The sequence below is a fragment of the Primulina huaijiensis genome, chromosome 8 (assembly GCF_012295235.1).
Source record: "Primulina huaijiensis isolate GDHJ02 chromosome 8, ASM1229523v2, whole genome shotgun sequence".
In the NCBI taxonomy this organism is placed as follows: Eukaryota; Viridiplantae; Streptophyta; class Magnoliopsida; order Lamiales; family Gesneriaceae; genus Primulina; species Primulina huaijiensis.
In genome coordinates this window covers 6,368,354-6,391,643 of record NC_133313.1, presented here as the reverse complement: position 1 = coordinate 6,391,643, position 23,290 = coordinate 6,368,354, and the positions used below count along the sequence as shown (strand labels likewise).

At 36.4% G+C, this 23,290-nt stretch overlaps 2 protein-coding genes across 4 annotated transcripts; one reads left to right on the top strand and one right to left on the bottom strand.

Moving 5' to 3' along the window:
• Positions 1 to 4,968: 4,968 nt before the first annotated feature.
• On the bottom strand, positions 4,969 to 7,252 carry LOC140983139 (mitochondrial import inner membrane translocase subunit TIM17-2-like). 3 transcript variants are annotated; one of them, XM_073450056.1, is made up of 3 exons: positions 7,151 to 7,252; positions 5,417 to 6,162; positions 4,969 to 5,253 (listed from the first exon to the last, which is right to left on the bottom strand). In XM_073450056.1, the coding sequence occupies exon 2, from the start codon at positions 6,107 to 6,109 to the stop codon at positions 5,435 to 5,437; it is 675 nt and encodes a 224-aa protein (XP_073306157.1). In that variant the 5' UTR covers positions 6,110 to 6,162; positions 7,151 to 7,252; the 3' UTR covers positions 4,969 to 5,253; positions 5,417 to 5,434. The 3 variants fall into 3 exon arrangements, with proteins under 3 accessions (XP_073306157.1, XP_073306156.1, XP_073306158.1); XM_073450055.1 differs by lacking the exon at positions 7,151 to 7,252 and adding an exon at positions 6,749 to 6,944; XM_073450057.1 differs by lacking the exon at positions 7,151 to 7,252 and adding an exon at positions 6,502 to 6,642.
• A 119-nt stretch (positions 7,253 to 7,371) lies between these two features.
• Positions 7,372 to 13,099, top strand: LOC140983138 (casein kinase 1-like protein HD16). Its single transcript, XM_073450054.1, has 16 exons — positions 7,372 to 8,016; positions 8,917 to 9,048; positions 9,128 to 9,201; positions 9,301 to 9,370; positions 9,467 to 9,522; positions 9,617 to 9,688; positions 10,478 to 10,572; positions 10,666 to 10,732; positions 10,826 to 10,955; positions 11,030 to 11,248; positions 11,353 to 11,504; positions 11,581 to 11,755; positions 11,965 to 12,055; positions 12,145 to 12,302; positions 12,384 to 12,572; positions 12,673 to 13,099. The coding sequence occupies exons 1-16, from the start codon at positions 7,675 to 7,677 to the stop codon at positions 12,730 to 12,732; spliced, it is 2,082 nt and encodes a 693-aa protein (XP_073306155.1). The 5' UTR covers positions 7,372 to 7,674; the 3' UTR covers positions 12,733 to 13,099.
• Positions 13,100 to 23,290: the final 10,191 nt, after the last annotated feature.

Here is a 23,290-nt window from a genome sequence, read left to right as displayed (position 1 = left end):
CCTGCGAACTTTGAAACTAACATATTGACACTGTATGTGCAAACCTCTTTGGACAAATGGCTATCTTTGTTTCTTAAATTTTGCGCAGTTTTCTTTTAACTTAGATTTCTCTCTTTGTTATTATTATTTAATAAAATTTGTAGATTAATTTAAGTCTTTCAAAAAAAAAAAAGATTAAAAGAAACAATTAACGAGTCAATACTGATTATATATGCTCCAAAAGGTCCTTTTTAGAGGGTGAACCGCCTCAATTTAGACATAAATTAATTACTTTTTAATTTTTGTATACAAGCTTTCGATGATGTTTAATATTTAGCATATGGTTAGCTACACTCCCATCTTTTGCAAACACAAATGATTTTCAGTCGTGCGATATATTTTTGTAGTAGATCACGTTTTCAACATTATAATACCAAGCATGTCCGAACTCTGATGTCTTCTTCTTTTGTTTACTCAGCTGTTCTAAACACATTTTTAATTAAAAATGTTCTATGGAGGATCATANTTTTTGTATACAAGCTTTCGATGATGTTTAATATTTAGCATATGGTCAGCTACACTCCCTTCTTTTGCAAACACAAATGATTTTCAGTCGTGGGATATATTTCTGTAGTAGATCACGTTTTCAACACTATAATACCAAGCATGTCCGAACTCTGATGTCTTCTTCTTTTGTTTACTCAGCTGTTCTAAACACATTTTTAATTAAAAATGCGGAGTTTAAAAGTGTCAAAATGGAAATACGAGAACATGTAATTATCGTACATTTACATGAAATCCTGAGAGGACTTGTTGTAGTTCTGGTGATTATCGACGAAAATTGCACATTTTAGATGGTACTTGTATATAGACATGTCAAAACGGTCTNAATGGAAATACGAGAACATGTAATTATCGTACATTTACATGAAATCCTGAGAGGACTTGTTGTAGTTCAGGTGATTATCGACGAAAATTGCACATTTTAGATGGTACTTGTATAGACATGTCAAAACGGTCTGGCGGGGCGGGGCGGGGCGGGCCAGCCCGTCATTTTCGCGGGCCTCTAAATGGCCAACCCAGCCCAACCCACCTTGGGCCGCGGGCTAGACGGGCCGACCCGCTTATTTTTAACCCGTTTATTTTTTTAAAAAAAAATACTAAACAATATCGCAGTAAACATAGAAGAAAAATATATTTTAGTCAAATAGTTTCATAAAATACTTAAAAACATTGAAATAAGAGAAATTAAGAAAGCATCAACATAATCCATAAAAAGTAAAGTGCTTAAACCAAACATGAAGATTGAGACATGGAAGAGAACAGAAAGTCGAGGAAAGTGAAGGTTGTAAATTTAAGAAAATATTATGTGTTCAACAATACACATAATTATCAAACCTCCGCTGGATCTACAAAATTTCACTACAACTCGTCGGACTTCAAACAAAACCGCTCTTGGGTTCACAAACAACTGTTATGCTTAAAAATTATTTTAAGATTCATGAATAAAATATACAGAAATTTCTTCCTTTTAAGATTCATAAACATACCTACTGTTGATTCAGATTTTACCAGAGTGAGTGATGGAGGCGAGGCCAAGGAGAAAAATAAGAAAGAAATAAGATAAGAGAGTGATGGAGACGCATGAGACTTATTCTAATTTTTATATAAAACTTAAAACTTAGAAATATAAAAAATAAAATAAAATTATACCCTAATTTGGCGGGCCAACCCGTCTCGTTTGGGCCCGACCCATCTTGGCCCGCAACCCAAACGGGCTCAGCCCATTTGTCCCGCCTCCAAACGGGCTGCTATTTTATCAACTCAACTCGCTCAATTTTTATAGCGGGGCGGGCCGGCCCGACGGACCTGACCCAATTTGACAAGTCTACTTGTATATAATGTAGTGCAATTTAATTTAAAAGAATAGTAACCCATACCTTTTTTTTTACCTCGGGTTTGCATTTGATTAGCTCAAATTCCAGATGTATTTTATATCGTATTAAATATGATATTCTAAAATTCATATTTTAAAGACACTTTCAAAAATTATTTTGCATAAATAATTATTTTAATTTACAATTAATAATTATTCTAATTATGTCAAATTATAGGATAATATATTTTAGGAAGATGTTCTTCATTTCCGCATCTTGTTGGACAATGCATTTTTTTTTTATCTCAGGTTCAAGGTGCTTGCATTCGTTCGTAGTGTGTCCATACTCTTTACGGAAGTCGCAATACTTGTCAGATCTAGGTCTCCGAGGCCCTTGATCACTTCTCTGAAGGTCTCTGTATAAGATGCTTATTCTCGCAGATCTGGAGGGCTCTAAATTTACTGAATTTAAGGGGTTGTATGCCACGAACTGACCCAAAGGTTCGGGCTGATCCGATCGGTACGAGCGACCCAAAGGTTCGGGCTGATCCGATCGGTCCGAGCGAGGGACCGAACTGATAGGTCTGGCTTTCTTGAGACTGGTGGGCGGCTCCCTTCATTGATGAGCTCGGGCCAGTTGTACTTCTTCCGGATTAACGAACTTCTCCGCTCTAGCCAGGAGTTCATCATATGTCTGGGACGATTTTTTTATCAATGATTTGAGGAAATCTTCCACAATAAGCCCCTGGCAGAAGGAACTTCTCAATGTATCATATGTGGCTGAAGATACTTCAATGACGGAAGTGCTAAATCTTCGCATGTACGCTCGTAGGTTCTCATGTTTCTGCTGCTTTATGGCAAAAAGACTAGCTGAAAGGCGTAATAGGATGCCTTTTCTACTAGAAAGCTGATGGAGGAACGCTTTATTGAAATCTTGGAATGTGGTGATATCCCCTGTCGGAGCAGATTGAACCACTATTGTGCCAACCCTAGCAAGGCGGTTAGGAAAACCCTACACTTGATAGGGTCTGAATACTGGTGCAGCAGTGCGACATTTTCAAAACGAGACAGATGTTCCTCTAGGTCTTCTTTCCCATCATATTCCGCAACATTTGTGAACTTGAAATTCTTAGGAAGCTCTTACACAAATATTTTGGGGGAAAACGCTATGGCACAGGTCACTGGTGGAGGGTTCACATTTTGTTTCTCTTTCAATCATTTTATCTCTTCTTTCACCCTCCTCATCTCTTCTTGTCACCGTGTCTCTTGTTCTACTCTTTCTCTTCTGGCCAAGTCCCGTTTGACCGTGGCTGTGATCAACTGTGTCAGTTCCGCAACATTGAAGCCCCGATTACCATTGTTGTTCAAATTCCCGCCATCCCCGTTGGAAATATCTTCATTATTCACCATCTTATCTATTATTTTTTAATTTCCCACACACGACACCAATTGATAATACCAAAATTTTACTTTGGTAGATCTGGTGAGCGAGTCTTCAAATTCCCCATGTTTTTGGGATCGGCTCGGAGTTGAAGAGTCTGCACAGAAAAAAAAATAAGTTTAGGGGGCGTCAATTATTTTTCCAGTATGGCCCCTATGATGTTCAAGTCGGTACTTTGATGATGAGTGCGAAGAGAAAAAATTGTGTTATAAGAGTGTAGATTGAGAGCAAGAGAATGTCAATATCCAAGATCATAGCAAATACCTGATATTTATAGGAGCAGAAGGGGCTAATTACTTTGTTGAAATAGGATTCTGATGTTGGTAGAATTATACTAGAGTTAGGAGATTTCGACTAACAAGACTAGATAATCATGGCAGTAGGACTCTCGCCTTACCCTTGTAGATTTGACCAAATCACGCGTTCATCGGAATTTCTTACCTATCACTGAAGATCTTGATAAATTATCTGGATTGACCCGTTTCAGGGCCATTATTTATCAAAAGACTCGGCCCTTCTGGAACAATATATGGGCTCAGTCCTTCTGTATGGGCTCGACCCTTCTGGAATGGTATATGGGCTTGGAGTAGTCAAAAACGATAATCTTAGGGGACATCAATTTGGTATATCGTAAATTAATTAGTTAGAGAAATGAGAAAGCTGAGCCCTTTAGTGTTGTTCTTGAAATTAAATTTGGGATATAAATCCTATATATTACCTCTATGTATAACAAATCAAACTTGAGGTGAAGGAAATGAGTTTGTTGTTTGTTTATTAGTTAGAAAAGAGTTTTTTAGTTTAAATTTAATATTGTTAATAAATGCTCAAACCACGGTATATTTGAATTTGCAGCCTCAAAAGCAAGAAGTGAGACACAAAATAATTTATGAGAGAAAAATTGCTTCACCTCCATGTAGACAAAGATAAATTTACTATTGGTGCTTAAATGAAGTAAACTGGCTGTCGAGCAAGCAAAATGGATGGAGTATGAATGAGCCCGCTTACGGAAATGAGAAAGGGTAAGTAAAAGGTGACATTTTGAAATGAGGGGAGGATATATTAATCGAACATCTCAGATATTAAATTATGTTTCTTCTGGACTGCTTTACCCACTTGCTTCTTACAGCCTTCATGCATAGTCTCACAAACTTTCATTTGGCACACGTTGAAAATTCCATTATCTTTTGATTTGATATGCATAATACAATGCTACGCTTGAGGGTTAGTTGGCTCAACGAAGTATGCATCATGATCGACTATACTATTTTTTTTCCCTTTTTTATTATTTGAAACTAATATTCATGATTATATTACGATAATTTGAAAGTAACATTCTTGATTATATTGAGAAAATCCACTTTTATGCAAAGAAAAAACCAGTAGTCAGACTCAAACATATGTTTTTAAGCATGGAAACCCTTTATTTCACATCTACATCAAGGCAAGTAATCTCAAGATTCTTTTGAAACAATGAAATTGCTTGGTGACAAGGTCATGTACATATACGTTTCAACGATCATGTGGAATGATCAGCCATGTTTAGAATTTATTGACAAAAATATAAGCTAAATTGTTAAAATTCTGAAATAAGAACGAGTATTATAAGATATTGAATTATCAAAGTGTGCGAGAGTTTCAATGACGATATAAAGTGCCATCGAGCCAAATAACCAACAACTGGAAGTGTAGGCCTTCCAAAGTTCTTCAGGAGATGGAAGTTATTTTACCGATTAATATGATAGTTCTAATAGATCAACATAAGATGCGTTCAAATCTTGCTCCAATACACACAAGAAAATCTCAAGTAAATTGGTTCAGTTTCAGCTCTCCTAAGACATATCAAAAACAGCTACATAAGAGATGAAGCTTCTATAATTTATAATACATTTTCTCCTTCCTTCAACCAATTCCCTGACAAAATGTCGCCTACCAAAGGTGAAAGACAATCAGCAACTACCTAGGTAAACACAAAAACAAATTGGAGCATCGATCATCCAATCTTCCAACTCCATCACTCGACACACAATGAAATAAGACGACTCAAGCAGGCAACCATAAGACATATCTCCGGAGTACCGTGTTACAGGTGTAAAACACAATAAATTAACAGTCTCACTTACCAGAAAATGCCTCTAGAATTATTTGTAATCAAATGATGGTGGGGTTGGGGCATCAAAACTCTCCAAGACCTTTGTCTTGCTTTCATCACTAGTACTTTTCTCCTCCTTGCCACCACCGAAAAGGCCTCCAAACCATGATGAAGATGAAGATGACGAAGATCCACCTCCCAAGCTCTCAACGCTTACAGGAGCTTGACCAGGAATTTGTCCCATTGGATATCCAGGCATACCAGGAACATTTGGTAGTGGCTCCTCCATTGGTGGGAGATTCTGAGGTGCACTCATGATTTTATTTAACATGATTCCAGCTCCCTCAATCAGAGCAAGTAAGACACCACCAAACATAGCTGATCGTGAAGCAACACCTAATCCCTGACGCATCTGTAGAAATCCTCCTGTTGCAGCACCAGCAATGATCGAGTTCCAAGGATCCTCTTTCTGGCGGAGGTAGACCATTGTACAATCAAACATAGAAAAGAGTCCACCCCAAACAGCGAAACTACCACCAATGCGAGGTGCATTCATTCGAACTGCTTGAGTTCCACCAATAATACGCTCACCTTTAGGGGAGTTGTAGATGCCCTTCAAGAAATGGAAAGCTGAACCACCAACAGCACCCATGCCAAATGCTCCCCCAACATCATCAAGGATACGATCAGGGCAAGGTTCTCGTGATGTTTCTGGAGTCCCCATGGATCACTCACAAGGTGAAATCAAAAGGAATTGAAGGATACAGCTCAGGCTGCCTGCAGAGAAAGCAAACTTCTATGAAGCGTTTGATGGATCTTGATCTTTACCTTGCTACCGTTTAGCACACACTCTTGAGCAGCCAATCCAAATCTTTAGCAAATGCGTATAAAATTTTAACTAGTAGAATGATGAACATATGCGTTAGAAAGCTAAAATCAGGAAAAACAAGTCTTCCAAGATTATTCGTGACTCCAACTCCCATAAATAATTGATTAACCAACCACCACTGAAAGAATTTCTTATAAAATGGAGACCATTAATCACATAAGTCTATACCAAGCGAAAAAATAACAGAAAACTAAGTAAATCAAAACAGATGCAGTTTACTGCAGCACCTCACAAAGGTTTTCTAACTCTTTATACTTTTTCAACACTTTTGCTTCTGTCAGATTTATGACAACAAATCCTTGGATCAAGGTAGTTTTTTTAGCACCAATAAAGAAAAAATACAGAGAGTTGTTTAGCATATCAGCAGATGTATCACTGATTTTGCCTTTAATCCATCATGATAGGGTTTTCAACATTTGCCACATCCAATTCTAGATCGTTCTGCACCTTGGTCAACCTGAAAAATGTACGTACCCAGTGGAACCCAGAAGTTTAATCGATGACATATTCTGGAGTTTTTTTTTTTTTTAACTAATTTTATCCATTTGAGGGGGATGAAAGCAGCTGGTCCACTCCAGTATGGATCCCTATGACCTCCAAGTAAGAAATTCGTAATCTTACAAAAGGGGGAATCAAGTTCCAACAGTGACCTAGCCAAATAATTATAGAGAATCTGGAATTTCACATAAAGCATAAAAAAATTTATCAGCCATCCACTCTCTGATTATTATCATCAATAAACGCAGCAATTAACGTAAAAATCGCTAAAATCTAAGATCGAGTCATGAAACACACAATCAATCAAAATCAGCCACAGATTACGGAACGAGAACACAATAGCGAACGAAAATCTTCGAAACAAGAATCAGGTCTTACCTTGAATTCTCTGCTGCTGCTGCTGCTGCTGCATGTGTAGAAGGAAAGCGTCACGCCTACTTAAACAATGGGGCAATATTGAAGCCCATAATGTTGGGTTGGGCCAAAATATATTACAGGCTTTAAACAGAGGTCAAACCATTGGATTGGCGTAAAATGGCCCATGGGCCCGCCACACCCGAAATATACCCCATTTCAGGAGAGAGAGAGAGAAGCATTGCTTGGTCATCTCTCTTGATATACACCACTATTTTTGGTGGTACAACCTTTTTTCGAGCCACTCCCTGCCCTAATTTCCACTTTTTGATTTTTGGTTACAATTTTCGGAATCTACTTGTTCACACGCATGCATGTTTCATCGGGTTTCATATAATCAGAAGCCAACTATCAATTGGTTATTGATCGCCTAGTTCTTTACAATTTATTTTCTTTTTACATTTTATTTGGGATCTGAGGGAAGAAGCTGGGTTTTGACGAAGAATTATTCCAGGGATTCGTGAAAGGGTTGATGGGTTTCCGTAGATATGCCTCGACTGCGTAGCGGAGCGCGCCGAGGACGCCAACCCGCTGCTGCTCGACTCCTCCCGTGCCAGGATACGCAAGCACCTGTATTTGTACGGAGAACCAGTTGTACTGCAGGGAGGAGAAATAAGGATAAGGAAGTTGTGGTTGAGGTTGAGGTAGATGGTGCCGGTGTTTTGACGGAAACAACGTCGGATAAGGCTGTAGATAGTAACAGAGTTGAGGAAGTGAAAGAAGAGGTAGGGGAAAAGAAGATGAACGAGAATGACAGTGGTGCGCGTGGCAGTGGTGATAAGGGTGTGGGACCCGAGGATGAAGGAACTACCGCTCCTCTTCCTGAAAGGGTTGGTGAAATGTTGTTTCAATTAATTTTTTTTGTTGTGAATGGGTATTTTGTACGCGTATATTGGCTTTTTCAGGTTTAATTTGAAGAAGCTTATTTTGGTTAATGTGTAAAAGCTGTGGTGTCTAAGGGATGGATTAGATGATTATAAAGATGACTTAAGCTCAGGCTCTAAATTTCTCTGTGATTTTATATGGTTACATTTTTTCTTGGTTTGCCGTTTGGGTTCTCCTGGACTAGGTCCGGTCCGGGGCAATAAACTTGATATGGGATTTGCTGTTGCTCTGTGCAGTGACTAAGCCAGGAATTGGTCTTAGGCCGTGAAATTGAAACCTAAAAGTTTTTAAAAAAATATACGGCACTGAAAGTATATTTTTATTTTGTTTCATATTGAAATTGTCGTTTATTGGGAAATTTATAATTCAGAGTGAACGGTCGTTGTTGTGGGCAACCTGCCTTCATTGCTTCTTCCTTCTTGATGTAGCAATTGATACCGCAATGGTTGTTGCTATTTGTTACTTGGTGTAAAAATTGATAGGATGCTTGTTCTTATTTGCTACTTGGCGTAAAATCAACTTTTTGAGCGATCAAATGTATCTTGTCTGGATGGCTTATATGGTTTTTAGTTGTTACACTTATTTTAATACTATGCGTCACATTGATGCTGTTATCAACTTTGTCCATTGGTTACAAATTTTTTGCTTTAATGAGATAAAGGAGTTAGTTAAGGGACACAAGATGATGTTTTTTTATTAGGAAGCTATGACATCATTTATCTTTCTAATTTAGTTTATTTCAGCGATGGTTTTAGTTCAATTTCATAAAGAATTCAGTAAAAGAGCTATTGATTCTTTCCAGCTTGGAGTGTCAGAGTTAATTGAATCTGCTTGATCCTTAACAGGTTCAGGTTGGTGGTTCTCCTGCTTATAGAGTTGAGAAGAAACTGGGGAAAGGAGGGTTTGGGCAAGTTTATGTAGGTCGCCGAATCAATCCTCCAAATCCTAATGAAAGAACAGGTTCAGGAGCTCTAGAGGTATATACTTAGCATCCTGGGCCTATTTTCTGCAGCATTGATCTTTGTTTGTGTGATGGAACATTCTTTTGTTTCTTAGGTTGCTATGAAATTTGAGCACCGGAGCAGTAAAGGCTGTAATTATGGACCACCATACGAGTGGCAAGTCTATAAGTGAGTGATTTCATTTTACATTGTTTCTCTGTTGCTAAGTTTCAATATTTCTCTTCCATGAGATGTTACAGAATTAAACTAAATCACTATTTGATTTAGTGTACTCGGTGGCAGTCATGGCATTCCACATGTACATTTCAAGGGACGGCAAAATGACTACTATATAATGGTGGATTATCTGATCTCTAGTACATATTTTTTTCCATACCTTTTCTTTTCATTTTCCCTCTAAGGGTAAAAATAATATTTTTTTCTTTTTACACAGATAATGGATATACTTGGTCCTAGTTTGTGGGACGTCTGGAACAACAATTCCCACATGTATGTCTCCTACGTAATTGATTATTTGTATACCTTTTGGCTTTTGTCTTTTATTATATGGCTTGCATGTAACATCATCATGCCCCTTTTGCAGGATGTCTATTGAAATGGTGGCATGCATTGCCATTGAAGCCATCTCCATTTTAGAGAAGTTACACTCTAGGGGGTAATCTTTTCAAATTACCTTTTCTTGAAAAATGATGACAATTTTGGTTTTAAGTTGGGAGTATTAGGGGAAGAGTTTTTGAGAATATTTTGGGGTAATGTTTCCAGAAAATTAAATTGATATTTTTTGTTGATATGTGAAAATGAAATTGTTTCTGAAGATGCCAATTCATGGCAGAAGTTGTAAATACAATTATTTCAAATTTTAGAATTTTGAATAAATTTTGGGTTAGAATATAATATGATAATATAATAATTTTTGGAAATGGTGAGAAGTTTGTTTAAACAAATTGGTTATGTTGGAATATGTGAATAGGATGGAAATATTGTTCTGGGAAAATAAAATAAAAATCAACGGTAGTGTCTGTTTTTATTTTGGGGATGAGAAATTGTTTCTGGAAATAAGAAACAAACTTTGCGGATGTTTCTTATTGCATTTTTTGAAATATCGTGGAGATTAATTTATTTAATCAATTAATCCTGAAAGATTTGTACTGCATCTTTTAGAGAGTGGTGTAGATATTGTTAATCCCTCGCATTGGTTTATGGGAGAGGCTGAGACTTGGATGCACCTACTACAAGGCTTAAGATCTGACAACTATCTTTGGGTCATAGAAATTTTAATGTTTTGAGACAAGAAATCTGTAGTTGGATGTTTATTGAGCTAATAGTTGATTTGGAAGAAAATCAATTAATGTTCCTGTTGTAGTGTTATGATCATGTGCCATGGAGTTCAATCATCCTGTATTACTTCAAAAAATCGCATTAATATTATCCCTTATTTCTTCAGATATGTGCATGGGGATGTGAAGCCAGAAAACTTTTTGCTTGGTCCACCTGGTACAACTGACGAGAAAAAGCTCTTTTTGGTTGACCTTGGATTGGGTAATTTCTGTCAAACAGTAACATATTTATGACAAAGCAAACTGTAGATATAAGTAAAACATGCTTACTTGTGCCACTCTTATGAAATTTCAGCCACCCGTTGGCGTGATACTTCGACTAGCCTGCATGTTGACTATGATCAACGGCCAGACGTGTTCAGGTGAAATTTTTTGTTGTTTTCCCATCTGGGATGAAATTTGATACTATTTCAAATCAATGGTAATGTTTATGCATGAAAATTTTGGGTTTTCAGGGGAACTGTGCGATATGCTAGTGCGCATGCCCATCTCGGAAGAACTGGTAGCCGTAGAGACGATTTGGAGTCCCTTGCTTATACTCTCATTTTTCTTCTACGCGGTCGTCTTCCTTGGCAGGGTTTCCAGGTTGGCAGTCGCAGCTCCAAAAGCATGTTCGTTGACTATTTATTAGCCATTCTCATGCTTTGGTGCTTTTATAGGGTGAGAATAAAGGCTTCCTCGTGTGCAAAAAAAAGATGTCAACCTCTCCCGAAGCTCTTTGTTGCTTCTGCCCTGCACCTTTCCGGCAGTTTGTTGAGTATGTTGTGAACTTAAAATTTGATGAAAAGCCTAATTACGCAAAGTACATCTCCCTCTTCGATGGAATAGTTGGTCCAAATCCAGACATCAGGCCAATCAACACTGAAGGTGCTCAGAAGGTATTTGAAATTTTTTTAGTATATCTGGGATTATTTTGTGGATGTTACATAAATTTGCTCACTTTTGATTTTGTTCTCACGGCACAATTTTTACCTCATTGAAGCTCATATATCAAGTGGGACAAAAGAGAGGACGGCTTATGATGGACGAGGATGAAGGTGGTGATGATGAGCAACCAAAGAAAAAGGTCCGTATTGGAATGCCTGCCACACAATGGATTAGCGTGTATAATGCTCGACGCCCTATGAAGCAAAGGCAAGCATTAATCGCTTAAGTTTCATCCTCTATTTTTCATTGGAACAGTAGTTATATCTTACATTTTCTCTTTTAGATATCACTACAATGTCGCAGACACGAGGCTTTCTCAGCATATTGAGAAAGGAAACGAGGATGGACTATTTATTAGCTCTGTGGGATCTTGCTTAAATCTATGGGCTCTAATAATGGATGCTGGAACTGGATTTAGTGATCAAGTTTATGAACTCTCACCTCATTTTCTTCACAAGGTTTCTTTTTTTCTGCGTACATCCAGTCTGTAATTTTTAATCTTTACATGTCACACCAGCTCAAAATTAATTTAAAAAGCAAAGTTTGAAAAAATTATTGGTATTGGTTTTAGTCGAGGCTCTAAATCTTTACGATTGGAAATATAATATCGAGCCATTGTTAAAATAATTGAATTTCAGACACCACTAATTAATTATATTGTCATTAGGAATGGATAATTGATAAGTGGGAGAAGAATTTCTACATCAGTGCAATAGCAGGGGCGGACAACGGGAGCTCGTTAGTAATCATGTCTAAAGGTGTTAGTTTCACTATTCACAATCCAATTAATTGTTACACTTGCTACTATTACATGCCGTTAACCTCGAGTTTTACTTTCGAAATACAGGTACCCAGTATTTGCAACAATCATATAAAGTTAGTGAATCATTTCCATTCAAGTGGATCAATAAAAAATGGCGGGAGGGATTCTATGTCACTGCCATGGCTACTGCTGGATCCAGATGGGCAATTGTTATGTCTCGTGGGGCAGGGTTTTCCGATCAGGTTCATGTTGTTATGTTACGGTTACCAGTTTATCGAACCCAAAAGAATGCAGTCTCATTGTATCTATTCATTGAACTCTAGGTTGTGGAGTTGGACTTTCTTTATCCCAGTGAAGGTGTTCATAGAAGGTGGGAAGCTGGGTACCGTATCACTTCGATGGCAGGGACAACAGATCAGTCGGCTCTTGTTCTTAGCATGCCCAGAAGAAAACCCACAGATGAAACACAGGAGACCCTTCGAACTTCTGCTTTTCCGAGTGCGCATGTAAAGGTTGGCATTTTTTAAAAATTATGTATCTTTCTTTTCTCGTTCTTTTAACATTTATCCCTGATGATCTTTTCTTGAAACCTGAAAACTACTTTACTTTCAGGAGAAATGGGCAAAAAATCTTTACCTTGCTTCCGTTTGCTATGCAAGAACCGTATCTTGAAACATAGGAAATTTTTGGCTGATTGAGCTGTCCTCTCCGCATTCGAGTCAAAGCTAGCCAATGATGCTGGGTTTTTGTTCACCGGAGCAAAGAAGAATCACCATTGTTCCATCAGTCACGGAGTCGGCTGGTTGTGCGGACCAAAGCTGTTAGCCTTGCTTTCTCTTAGCATCAAAATTACCGTGCAGTGACCAGCAATTTTCTCTATGGTTTTTGCACTGACAGATTTGCCTTCATTGCTTAGAAAAGTTTGTATCATGTCTTGAACTAACAATCGTTTGAAGATAATTAAGAAAAGAGTGCAGAGCCTAATATTGCATTATTCCATGTAGGCTGCAATTCATATCAAGTTCCCCTTTGAGTTTCACTTTCCTATTTCTTTCCTTGTTACCTAAAGCACATTTTGCCATAATATTCAAACATTAAATTCTTGTTTAAGAATCAACTATTTATAACTCATCTGACATTGAAATCTTAGGTTTGGGACGAGTCGTTTGAGAAATTGAGGTACTGTCTTTCTAAATTTCCTATGTGGTAAATACTACTCACTTTTTATATAATGAATAATATAAAGAAAAATGTTTATATTATATTTATGAATAATAAATTATAATAATAAATAATATTTATGAATGATAAATTATATTTATGAATGATAAATTATATTTATGAATGATAAATTATAATAATATATAAAATATGAGAGGATAATCAGTCAAAAGGAAATACAGAACTATTAGTCCCAATAGTATTTCCTCTAAGACAATGATAAGAATTTCCAATTCATGTGATATTTTTTTGTCCCCGACAATAATTTTAATATTTAAACATGGCATAGATATTCACTAAAAAAATACTTATATTCACTAAAAAAAATACTGAAATAAATTAAATTAAGAATGAATTTATTCCATTTCGGCCAATTTCTCTAGATTTGATTAGGAGTGGTAGACCATAAATTCATAGTGGGTGTTCTTGCATAAAATTGACAATTAATTAGAATCAAATTTATTTATTCAAAGATGCTAATTGGACCACAATTGTTAATTCATAATTGGCATACAATTTGTTCCATATTACTGGTTGGTATTATGTTGACTTTTATATTGCCCATATTTTTAAATATAAGTGATCTTTTCATATTCTAAAACAGAATTAACATTCCTTTAATTCATGAGCCATATATCAATAAACTATTAATTTGAGAGTAGGTCTCTTGTGAGACGGTCTTACGAATTTTTATCTGTGAGACGGGTCAATCCTACTGATATTCACAATAAAAAATAACTCTTAATATAAAAAGTAATACTTTTTCATGGATGACCCAAATAAGACATTTGACTCACGAAATTGATCCATGAGACCGTCTCACAAGATTTTTTCTGTTAATTTGGTATATCGATTAATGCAAATGACCCAATATTATTTAATTTTTTTTAAAATTACAAATGATATAAAAAAAGTGCACATATTTTTTTAAATATCTTCATTGATTACCAAGTTTCTTAAAAGTTACAATGCTAAAATCTTGTTTATATTAAAAACAACTACCACATCAGAGCAATAGTTTTATGAATTCTAGATTATCGAATGAAAACTATAAATTCTGATGACTTAAATATTTTAAAAATGTGATAGAAAATATTTAAAGACACATCATTTACTGGTATTATTTGACCTTTCAATAATATATTTATGACGCAGTGGGTAAGATCATCGTTGAAATTAGCAAACAAATATAATATAAAACTAGAATTTGATGTACGAATTTTAAAATATTCTATTATTAAAACATGAAAATTTCTATCCCGCTAAAATTATTTACTGTGTAATCCATCTCCCTTTATTCAATGAGTAGGTCTTTTATGAGACGGTCTCACGAATCTTTATCTGTGAGACAAATCAACCCTACCGATATTCACAATAAAAAGTACTCTTAGCATAAAAAGTAATAATTTTTCATGGATGACCCAAATAAGAGTTGTTTTAAACACAAATTCGCCAAACAATAAAATTTTATGGATGATTATATGCATTCAAACACACACAAAAATATATATATATATCCAATATTAATGTTCCTATAATTAAATATACTCAATAAAACCAAATATTGTAGTAAAAGTTTTTAAATTGATTTAACTAATATAAACACGTGAAATTATTGATTAAAAAACGCACTTTAGATAAGAAAATTTTCAAAATTGTAAAAAAGATTGATGCACCTAAAATTAGAATATCTCGATGGATCCAAGCTCATCTCAAAATTGGTCCCAATCTTTTAAGGCAGAAACCTCATTATTGATCAAGGCCCCGGTTACCGAAACCAACCATATAGTAAGGTGTCCGAGCCCAGGAGTAGCTCATTAATTTCTAAGAAGAGCAGACTCCTCAACCTTATTTATTAAAGGGCCGAACTCTTTACTAGAAGTTTAAGCCCACTAATGTGGACGGGAATTCAGAGCTCTGACGTTGTTAAGGAATATGAAGACATCTTTGTCGATAAAGGCGAAACTTTAATAAATACTAGATTCGATCAAAATTTTTCGAGATAAGGCAAAAGTCCTAGCCGTCTTCAAGAAGATATTGTGGTCACTGAGACCTACTGAACGATGTCCCTTATCTCAGGTAGACTTCTATCCTAACAAATTTCTACTCTCGTAAGGTAACTAGCCCCTCCTGCCTCTAAAAATACAAGTTATTGGCCTACAATTTTATTCATTCACACTTTCTTACTCGCTTAACACTACTATATCTCACTCTTTATTTTGCTATCCAGACTGACTTAAGAATCGGAGGAGTAACGTAGGTAAACTCTTCGGCACCCCTAACCATATTTTTGTCTGTCCAGAACTCAGAGCACCAACCAAATCCATTCAGCTGCGAAGATTTGAATACCTGCACTCCAGACCGGACCCAGTGTAAATTATTTTGGTATCATCAATTGACGCTGTCTATGAGAACTTGAAAAAAAAGAGAAGAGATGGTAAATCAAAGAGGAAGAGGAAAGATGTTTCATCATCAAGAGCACATAGAATCATGAGGATAAACACCAAAAATAAATATCATGAAGAACATTCTTGTAGGGAACCAAATCATTTGAACTATTTATGGTCTTCACTGAAAGAGTTTCTAGTCTTCACGGGAAGATCCCATCCCGGACTTCCTCGGAAAAGCCATTGGCCTTCCTCCTAGCACACTCGGGTATTCTACAGAAGAGCCCTCAGTCTTACTGTTAGTTATTTTTGGCCTTCCACCGAGCACACATCGATCATACAGTTAGTTATCTTTGAAACGTCTGATGTGGTAAAGTAACTCAATACAACATAATGTAAGCCCAACACGGGTTGACCATCTTACAAGGATGCCTCCGGAAAGAAAAACTCTGAATAGCCCGACTAGCTCGATGCCATGTAAACCACAAATGTGGTATTCATAAAAGCTCGACCAACTCGACATCATGTAAGTCCACGAATGTGGCATTCACAGTAGCCCGACCCTTAGCTCGGCATCATGTAAGTCCACGAATATGACATTCACATAAACAAAGCCCACAAATGTGGCATTCCGGAATAAGCCTGACCATCTCGACTCTATATAAGTCCAAGAATGTGATATTCATAGAAACAAAACCTACAAATGTGGAAATCATCTCGAAAGCCCGACTACCAGCTCGGAACTATGTAATCAAATGAATGTGACATTCATAAAAACAAAGCCCACAAATGTGGCACAAATCCAAAAGCTCAACCCTCATCTCGACATCAGGTAAGGCCACAAATGTAGCATTCACGAAAACAAAGCCCACAAATGGGGCATTAATGTATAATCACGAGCAGCTCGGTACTATGTAAGTCCACGAATGTGTCATTAATAAAAACAAAGTCCATGAATGTGGCATTCACCAAAGCCAGACTAGCTCGGCACTATGTAAGACCACAAATGTGACATTAATAAAAACAATGTCCACGAATATGGCATTCACGAAAGCCAGACCAGCTCGAAACTATGTAAGACAACGAATGTGGCATTCCTAAAAACAAAGTCAACGAATGTGACATTCATCAAAGCCTGACAATCAGCTCGACACTATGAAAAACCAAGAAGGTGTCATTCATAAAAACAAAGTCCATGAATAAGACATTAAACAAAGCCCGACCATCAGCTCAGCACTATGTACCACGAATGTGACATTCATAAAAACAAATCCACGAATGTGACGTTCATCAAAGCCCGACCAGTTCGACGCTTTATAAACCTGCAAATGGGGAATCCATATATCAGCCCGATCTTGGGATTGGAAAAATTACTTAGCCAATCTTGGTTTCAAGTCAAAATGGCTCGGACAATTATCATGTTTGGGTTTTATGTTTATTACTTGGTCAATTTTCGTTTCAAGTCAAAAAAGCTCTGACAACCATCATGTTCAGGTTTTATGTTTATCACTTAGCCAAATTGGGGTTTTAAGTTTAAAAAGGTTTTCTGAGTCCTTTTGACTTGAAACCAAAATTGGATAAGTAATAAACATAAAACTCAAACAGGATGGATGTTCGAACCCTTTTTAAGTTTAAAAAGGGTTCGAACATCCATCCTGTTTGAGTTTTATGTTTATTACTTATCCAATTTCGGTTTCAAGTCAAAAGGACTCAGAAAACCATCCTCTCGGGTTTTATGTTTATTACTTAGCCAACTTTTGTTTCTAGTCAAAAAGGCTCGGACAACCATCCTGTTCGGGTTTTATGTTTATCACTTAGCCAATTTTGGTTTCAATTCAAAAGGGCTGGAATGATCCTGTTCGATTTTGATGTTATTACTTAGTCAATTTTGATTTCAAGTAAAAAAGGTTCAAACATCAATATGTTCGAGTTTTGTGTTTGTTAACCAATTTGGGTTTCAATTCAGAAGGATCGGGACAACCATCCAGCTCGGTTATCATAAATTGACTGAAGCTATGAATGTAAATTATGAAGCATAAATTTTTTCATAAATCTGAACTAGCCATTACAAATCAAAAAGCGCCAAACACGACATACAAAAAGGAAAAAAATTAAATTCAGGGGGACTAGGGGTCGTTCGCATCTCCACCCTTGGTCTGATCTTCTTGATCGGACATTTCTCCTTCCCCGGTCATATCATTAAGAGCCATCTCTGAATCCACGAATGAGGCCTGATGCTCGGCCTTAGAATAGACATTAGCCTTGAATTAGGCCAAGGAACTCTTGAACCCTTCTTCAAAGTAGACGACGGCCCTTCCAGCACGGAGTCTCTCAAAATCCGAGGATTGAATTAACTTCTTCTTTTTTCGAGCCCATGTGGCTTCAGCCTCCCCTTCACGCCTCTGAGCCTCGTCCATCAAGCATTGAATCCTCAGCTCGACCTTCTTGAAGTTGTCATGAGCACTCTCTAGGTCAAGATCTAAGTGAGAAGCCAAGACTTCATACCAGGGCCAACCCTCTTCTTTTAATCTAACCTCATAAGCCTTTAATTTCCTCGGTCTTTTAGATTTTTCAGCTCGGGTTTCAGGAAGACATGGTTCTGGATATTTTTCTAAGGGTTGGGATGGTCCGGGTTCAATTGTTTGAGACACTGGATCATCTAAATAATCAAATATTTCCAGAACAAAGGATTCATCGGGGGAAGACATCTCTAATCCTAGACTTAATCGAAATGAATAAACTTACTGAAAGGGGTCTGATGGTAAGTGGTCGGGCGTACAAAATGCTGGTTGGGAAAGCTCTCGAAATTTCAACGGAGTAATGGCTCCACTACAAGAAAAAAGCCTAAAGACAACGATGAATAACCGTTGTTGTAAGCTCTGAAAAACCGTTGTTAAAGCCCCTGTTGTTAAAGGGTTCGCTCAAAGGCAAATGTTAAAAACCGTTGTCGTAGATCAGCGACAATGATTTTTCACCGTTATTAAACTGTTATGTTTCAGCGGTATTAGCAACAGTTTAAGCAAAATCATCGCTAAATTTAGCGACGGCGACGGTTTTCCATCAAATCTGTCGCTAGACATGATTTCCGTCGCTAATTTTTTCAGTAAAATTAAAAAATTACTTTTAATAATTTAATAATTCTAAAAAAAACTTATAATATGACTATGCTAACAATATTCATGATCTTAACTAACACTTTAAATTTAGANGAACATCCATCCTGTTTGAGTTTTATGTTTATTACTTATCCAATTTCGGTTTCAAGTCAAAAGGACTCAGAAAACCATCCTCTCGGGTTTTATGTTTATTACTTAGCCAACTTTTGTTTCTAGTCAAAAAGGCTCGGACAACCATCCTGTTCGGGTTTTATGTTTATCACTTAGCCAATTTTGGTTTCAATTCAAAAGGGCTGGAATGATCCTGTTCGATTTTGATGTTATTACTTAGTCAATTTTGATTTCAAGTAAAAAAGGTTCAAACATCAATATGTTCGAGTTTTGTGTTTGTTAACCAATTTGGGTTTCAATTCAGAAGGATCGGGACAACCATCCAGCTCGGTTATCATAAATTGACTGAAGCTATGAATGTAAATTATGAAGCATAAATTTTTTCATAAATCTGAACTAGCCATTACAAATCAAAAAGCGCCAAACACGACATACAAAAAGGAAAAAAATTAAATTCAGGGGGACTAGGGGTCGTTCGCATCTCCACCCTTGGTCTGATCTTCTTGATCGGACATTTCTCCTTCCCCGGTCATATCATTAAGAGCCATCTCTGAATCCACGAATGAGGCCTGATGCTCGGCCTTAGAATAGACATTAGCCTTGAATTAGGCCAAGGAACTCTTGAACCCTTCTTCAAAGTAGACGACGGCCCTTCCAGCACGGAGTCTCTCAAAATCCGAGGATTGAATTAACTTCTTCTTTTTTCGAGCCCATGTGGCTTCAGCCTCCCCTTCACGCCTCTGAGCCTCGTCCATCAAGCATTGAATCCTCAGCTCGACCTTCTTGAAGTTGTCATGAGCACTCTCTAGGTCAAGATCTAAGTGAGAAGCCAAGACTTCATACCAGGGCCAACCCTCTTCTTTTAATCTAACCTCATAAGCCTTTAATTTCCTCGGTCTTTTAGATTTTTCAGCTCGGGTTTCAGGAAGACATGGTTCTGGATATTTTTCTAAGGGTTGGGATGGTCCGGGTTCAATTGTTTGAGACACTGGATCATCTAAATAATCAAATATTTCCAGAACAAAGGATTCATCGGGGGAAGACATCTCTAATCCTAGACTTAATCGAAATGAATAAACTTACTGAAAGGGGTCTGATGGTAAGTGGTCGGGCGTACAAAATGCTGGTTGGGAAAGCTCTCGAAATTTCAACGGAGTAATGGCTCCACTACAAGAAAAAAGCCTAAAGACAACGATGAATAACCGTTGTTGTAAGCTCTGAAAAACCGTTGTTAAAGCCCCTGTTGTTAAAGGGTTCGCTCAAAGGCAAATGTTAAAAACCGTTGTCGTAGATCAGCGACAATGATTTTTCACCGTTATTAAACTGTTATGTTTCAGCGGTATTAGCAACAGTTTAAGCAAAATCATCGCTAAATTTAGCGACGGCGACGGTTTTCCATCAAATCTGTCGCTAGACATGATTTCCGTCGCTAATTTTTTCAGTAAAATTAAAAAATTACTTTTAATAATTTAATAATTCTAAAAAAAACTTATAATATGACTATGCTAACAATATTCATGATCTTAACTAACACTTTAAATTTAGAAAAAATTAAAGCGAAAAAATTTACCCTAAATCGAAATTAAAATCGTGTAAGAGAAAAAAATTTTAAGTGTTGTGAAGTAGTATGAGGAAAACGGACCGAAAACGCGGATATTTATAGACAATTTGTGCCGGTTTTTGGTTAAACAGTCGCTAAATATAGTGATGATTTTGTTAAATTCGTCGCTAAATTTAGCGACTGTTTTACTTAGCGACAGTTTCAGTAAAACAGTCGCTAATTTAAAACATGCGACAGTTTTTCTTAAAACCGTCACTATATATAGCACAGAATATAAACCGTCGCTAAATTTAGCGACGGTTTTCTATTTTTAAATTAGCGACAATTTTAATATAGCAATGTTTAAATGAACTGTTGTTGTTTGTCCAAAAAACATACTAATCGACAACGATTTTCTAAAACCGTTGTCGAATGTTCAAAAAAACACGCTAATAGACAACGGTTTATCGAAAAACGTTGTCTTTGACCCCCCAAAAAATGCTAAAAGACAACAGTTTTTAGAAAACCGTTGTCTTTTGCTTAAAAAAACACACATACGACAACGTTTTTCACTAAAACTGTTGTTAAAAAATATACGTCAACGGTTTTAGTGAAAAACCGTTGTCGTATGTGCGTTGTTGAAGGCTGTTTTTCTTGTAGTGCTCGGAGAAAATAAAGGTGAAAATAAGGGGAGGAAAGTCTTATATTTATACTCGGGAGTAGAGCTGTGAGAGGATCTAGGCCATCCATTTATGTTTCACCCGGATCATCATCTGCACCATTCGGTATGCCACGTGGGCTCAAAGAAACACACCTCAAAAACGAAGAACACAAAGAGAAGGGCTCGGAGTCTGACCAGATTTTTTAGTCTAAACTTCATACTTATTTTAGACTAAAAGAAAGGAGGTGCTATTGATGCCCCTAAAATTGACACATCTAGATGGATCCAAGCTCATCCATAAATTGGACATAGTCCTTTAAGGCCCATGACTCATTATTGATCAATAGTTCGGTTACTGAGCTCAATCATATAGTAAGGTGTCCGAGCCCAGGAGTCCGAGCTCGTGAATTTCTATCAGGGCCGGACCTCTTAACACTTTTTATTAAAGGTCCAAATTGTTTACTAGAAGTACGAGCCCATTAATATGGCCGGGAAGTTCGAGCTCTAACTTAGTTTGGGAATATGAAGACATCTTCGTCGATAAAGTAGAAACTCAGATAAATACGGGATTTTATCGAACCTCGTTGAGATAAAACAAGAGTCCTAGCCGCCATAAAGAGTACTAGCTGTTGTGGTCACTGAGACATACTGCATGATACCTCTTATCTCAGGTAGAGTTCTATCTTAACAAGAATTATACTCCCATAAGATCACTAACCTCTCATGCCTCTATAAATACCAGATATTGGCCTACAGTTTTCTTAACTCACACTCTCTTAGCACTAGCTACTATATCTCGCTCTTAAGTTCGTTATCCAGACTGAATTAAGCATCGAAGTGATCGCGCCGAAAAATTCTTCGACGCCCCTTGACCCTAATTTTTGTCTGTGCTGAATCCAGATTACCGACTCGAACCACTCAGCCACGAAGATTTGAAGACTAGCTCTTCAAACCAAACCCAAAGTAAAATTTTGATATAATTATAGATCTTAAATTAATTTATACAAATCGTCAACGTAAAATGGTTCTTTTCAACGAAATAAAAAACTTTGCAAATCAAAATTCTGATTTTTTAATGATATTTTGCGAAAGGTGCTTTAAAAAAAAATAGTCTTTATAATTTTGAGTTAGAGATAAAAAAAAAAAAAAATACATTTGATGCGTACGTGTATATTTTGGATTTGAAATGTTCAATTTTCATTCTTTTTTAAAAACACAAAAACATATCAATTAATTTTGTGAGGTAGATCTCATATTCATCCCGATTCATAGAAAATATTATTTTTAGTCGTTACTTTTCATTCTAGATATGAATATGATTGACTAGTTTCACTCATATAAATATATAAAATCGTACCACAAAATTAAAGACTCTCTCTTTTAAAAATACTTGCTAAGACCATCTCCAATCANATGGAAGAACAACATCGCGAGTTATTGAATGTTTTGAAACAAAGAACTGCCGAAAGACAACAAAACTACGATCTTCAAAAGATTAGACTTGAACAAGAAGAAAGAAAAATGGATGAAAGAATTTTATACAAAGATTTGAGCAAAATTACTGATCCAACTCTGCGTGAGTACACTAAAGCTCAGCAACAAAAAATATTGCAAAAAAGACTTGAAGATGAACGTCGAGAAAATGACAACTTCGGATCTTATTTTGGAGATATTGGAGGATCGGGGTCTGGTTTACCGCATTACTAAAAATCTTTTTTTGACGTAATTTTTTTTATGTTTCGTAATTTTATGGTTTGTTAGTTATCGTAGTTTGTTTATTGTTTCGTAATTTTTGTTGTTTTTTGTTCGTAATTTGTACCATTTTAACGCATTATTAATTTAATCTGTGTTTTTTTTTATTTTTTATTTTTACACTTAATTAATTTCTAATCAGAATATTAAAAATTTTATAATTAAAATTTCAAAAAAATATTAATTAATTAAATATTAAACACTTATATTAAATTAATCAAATTAAAAACTAAAAAAAAATAAAAAAAATAAAAAAAAAATTGTGGCGCAGCAATAGAGCTGCTCCAATCCAGCGCCGGTTTTGTGTGCTGGATTGGAGTGAAATATCATGGCACCACAATGGTGTGGCACCAATGTGGTGCCATGATTGGCGATGGTCTAACGTCTTAGACCTGCTCTAAATTTTACTCCCACATGTTTGTATATGTTAATGGAAAATAGC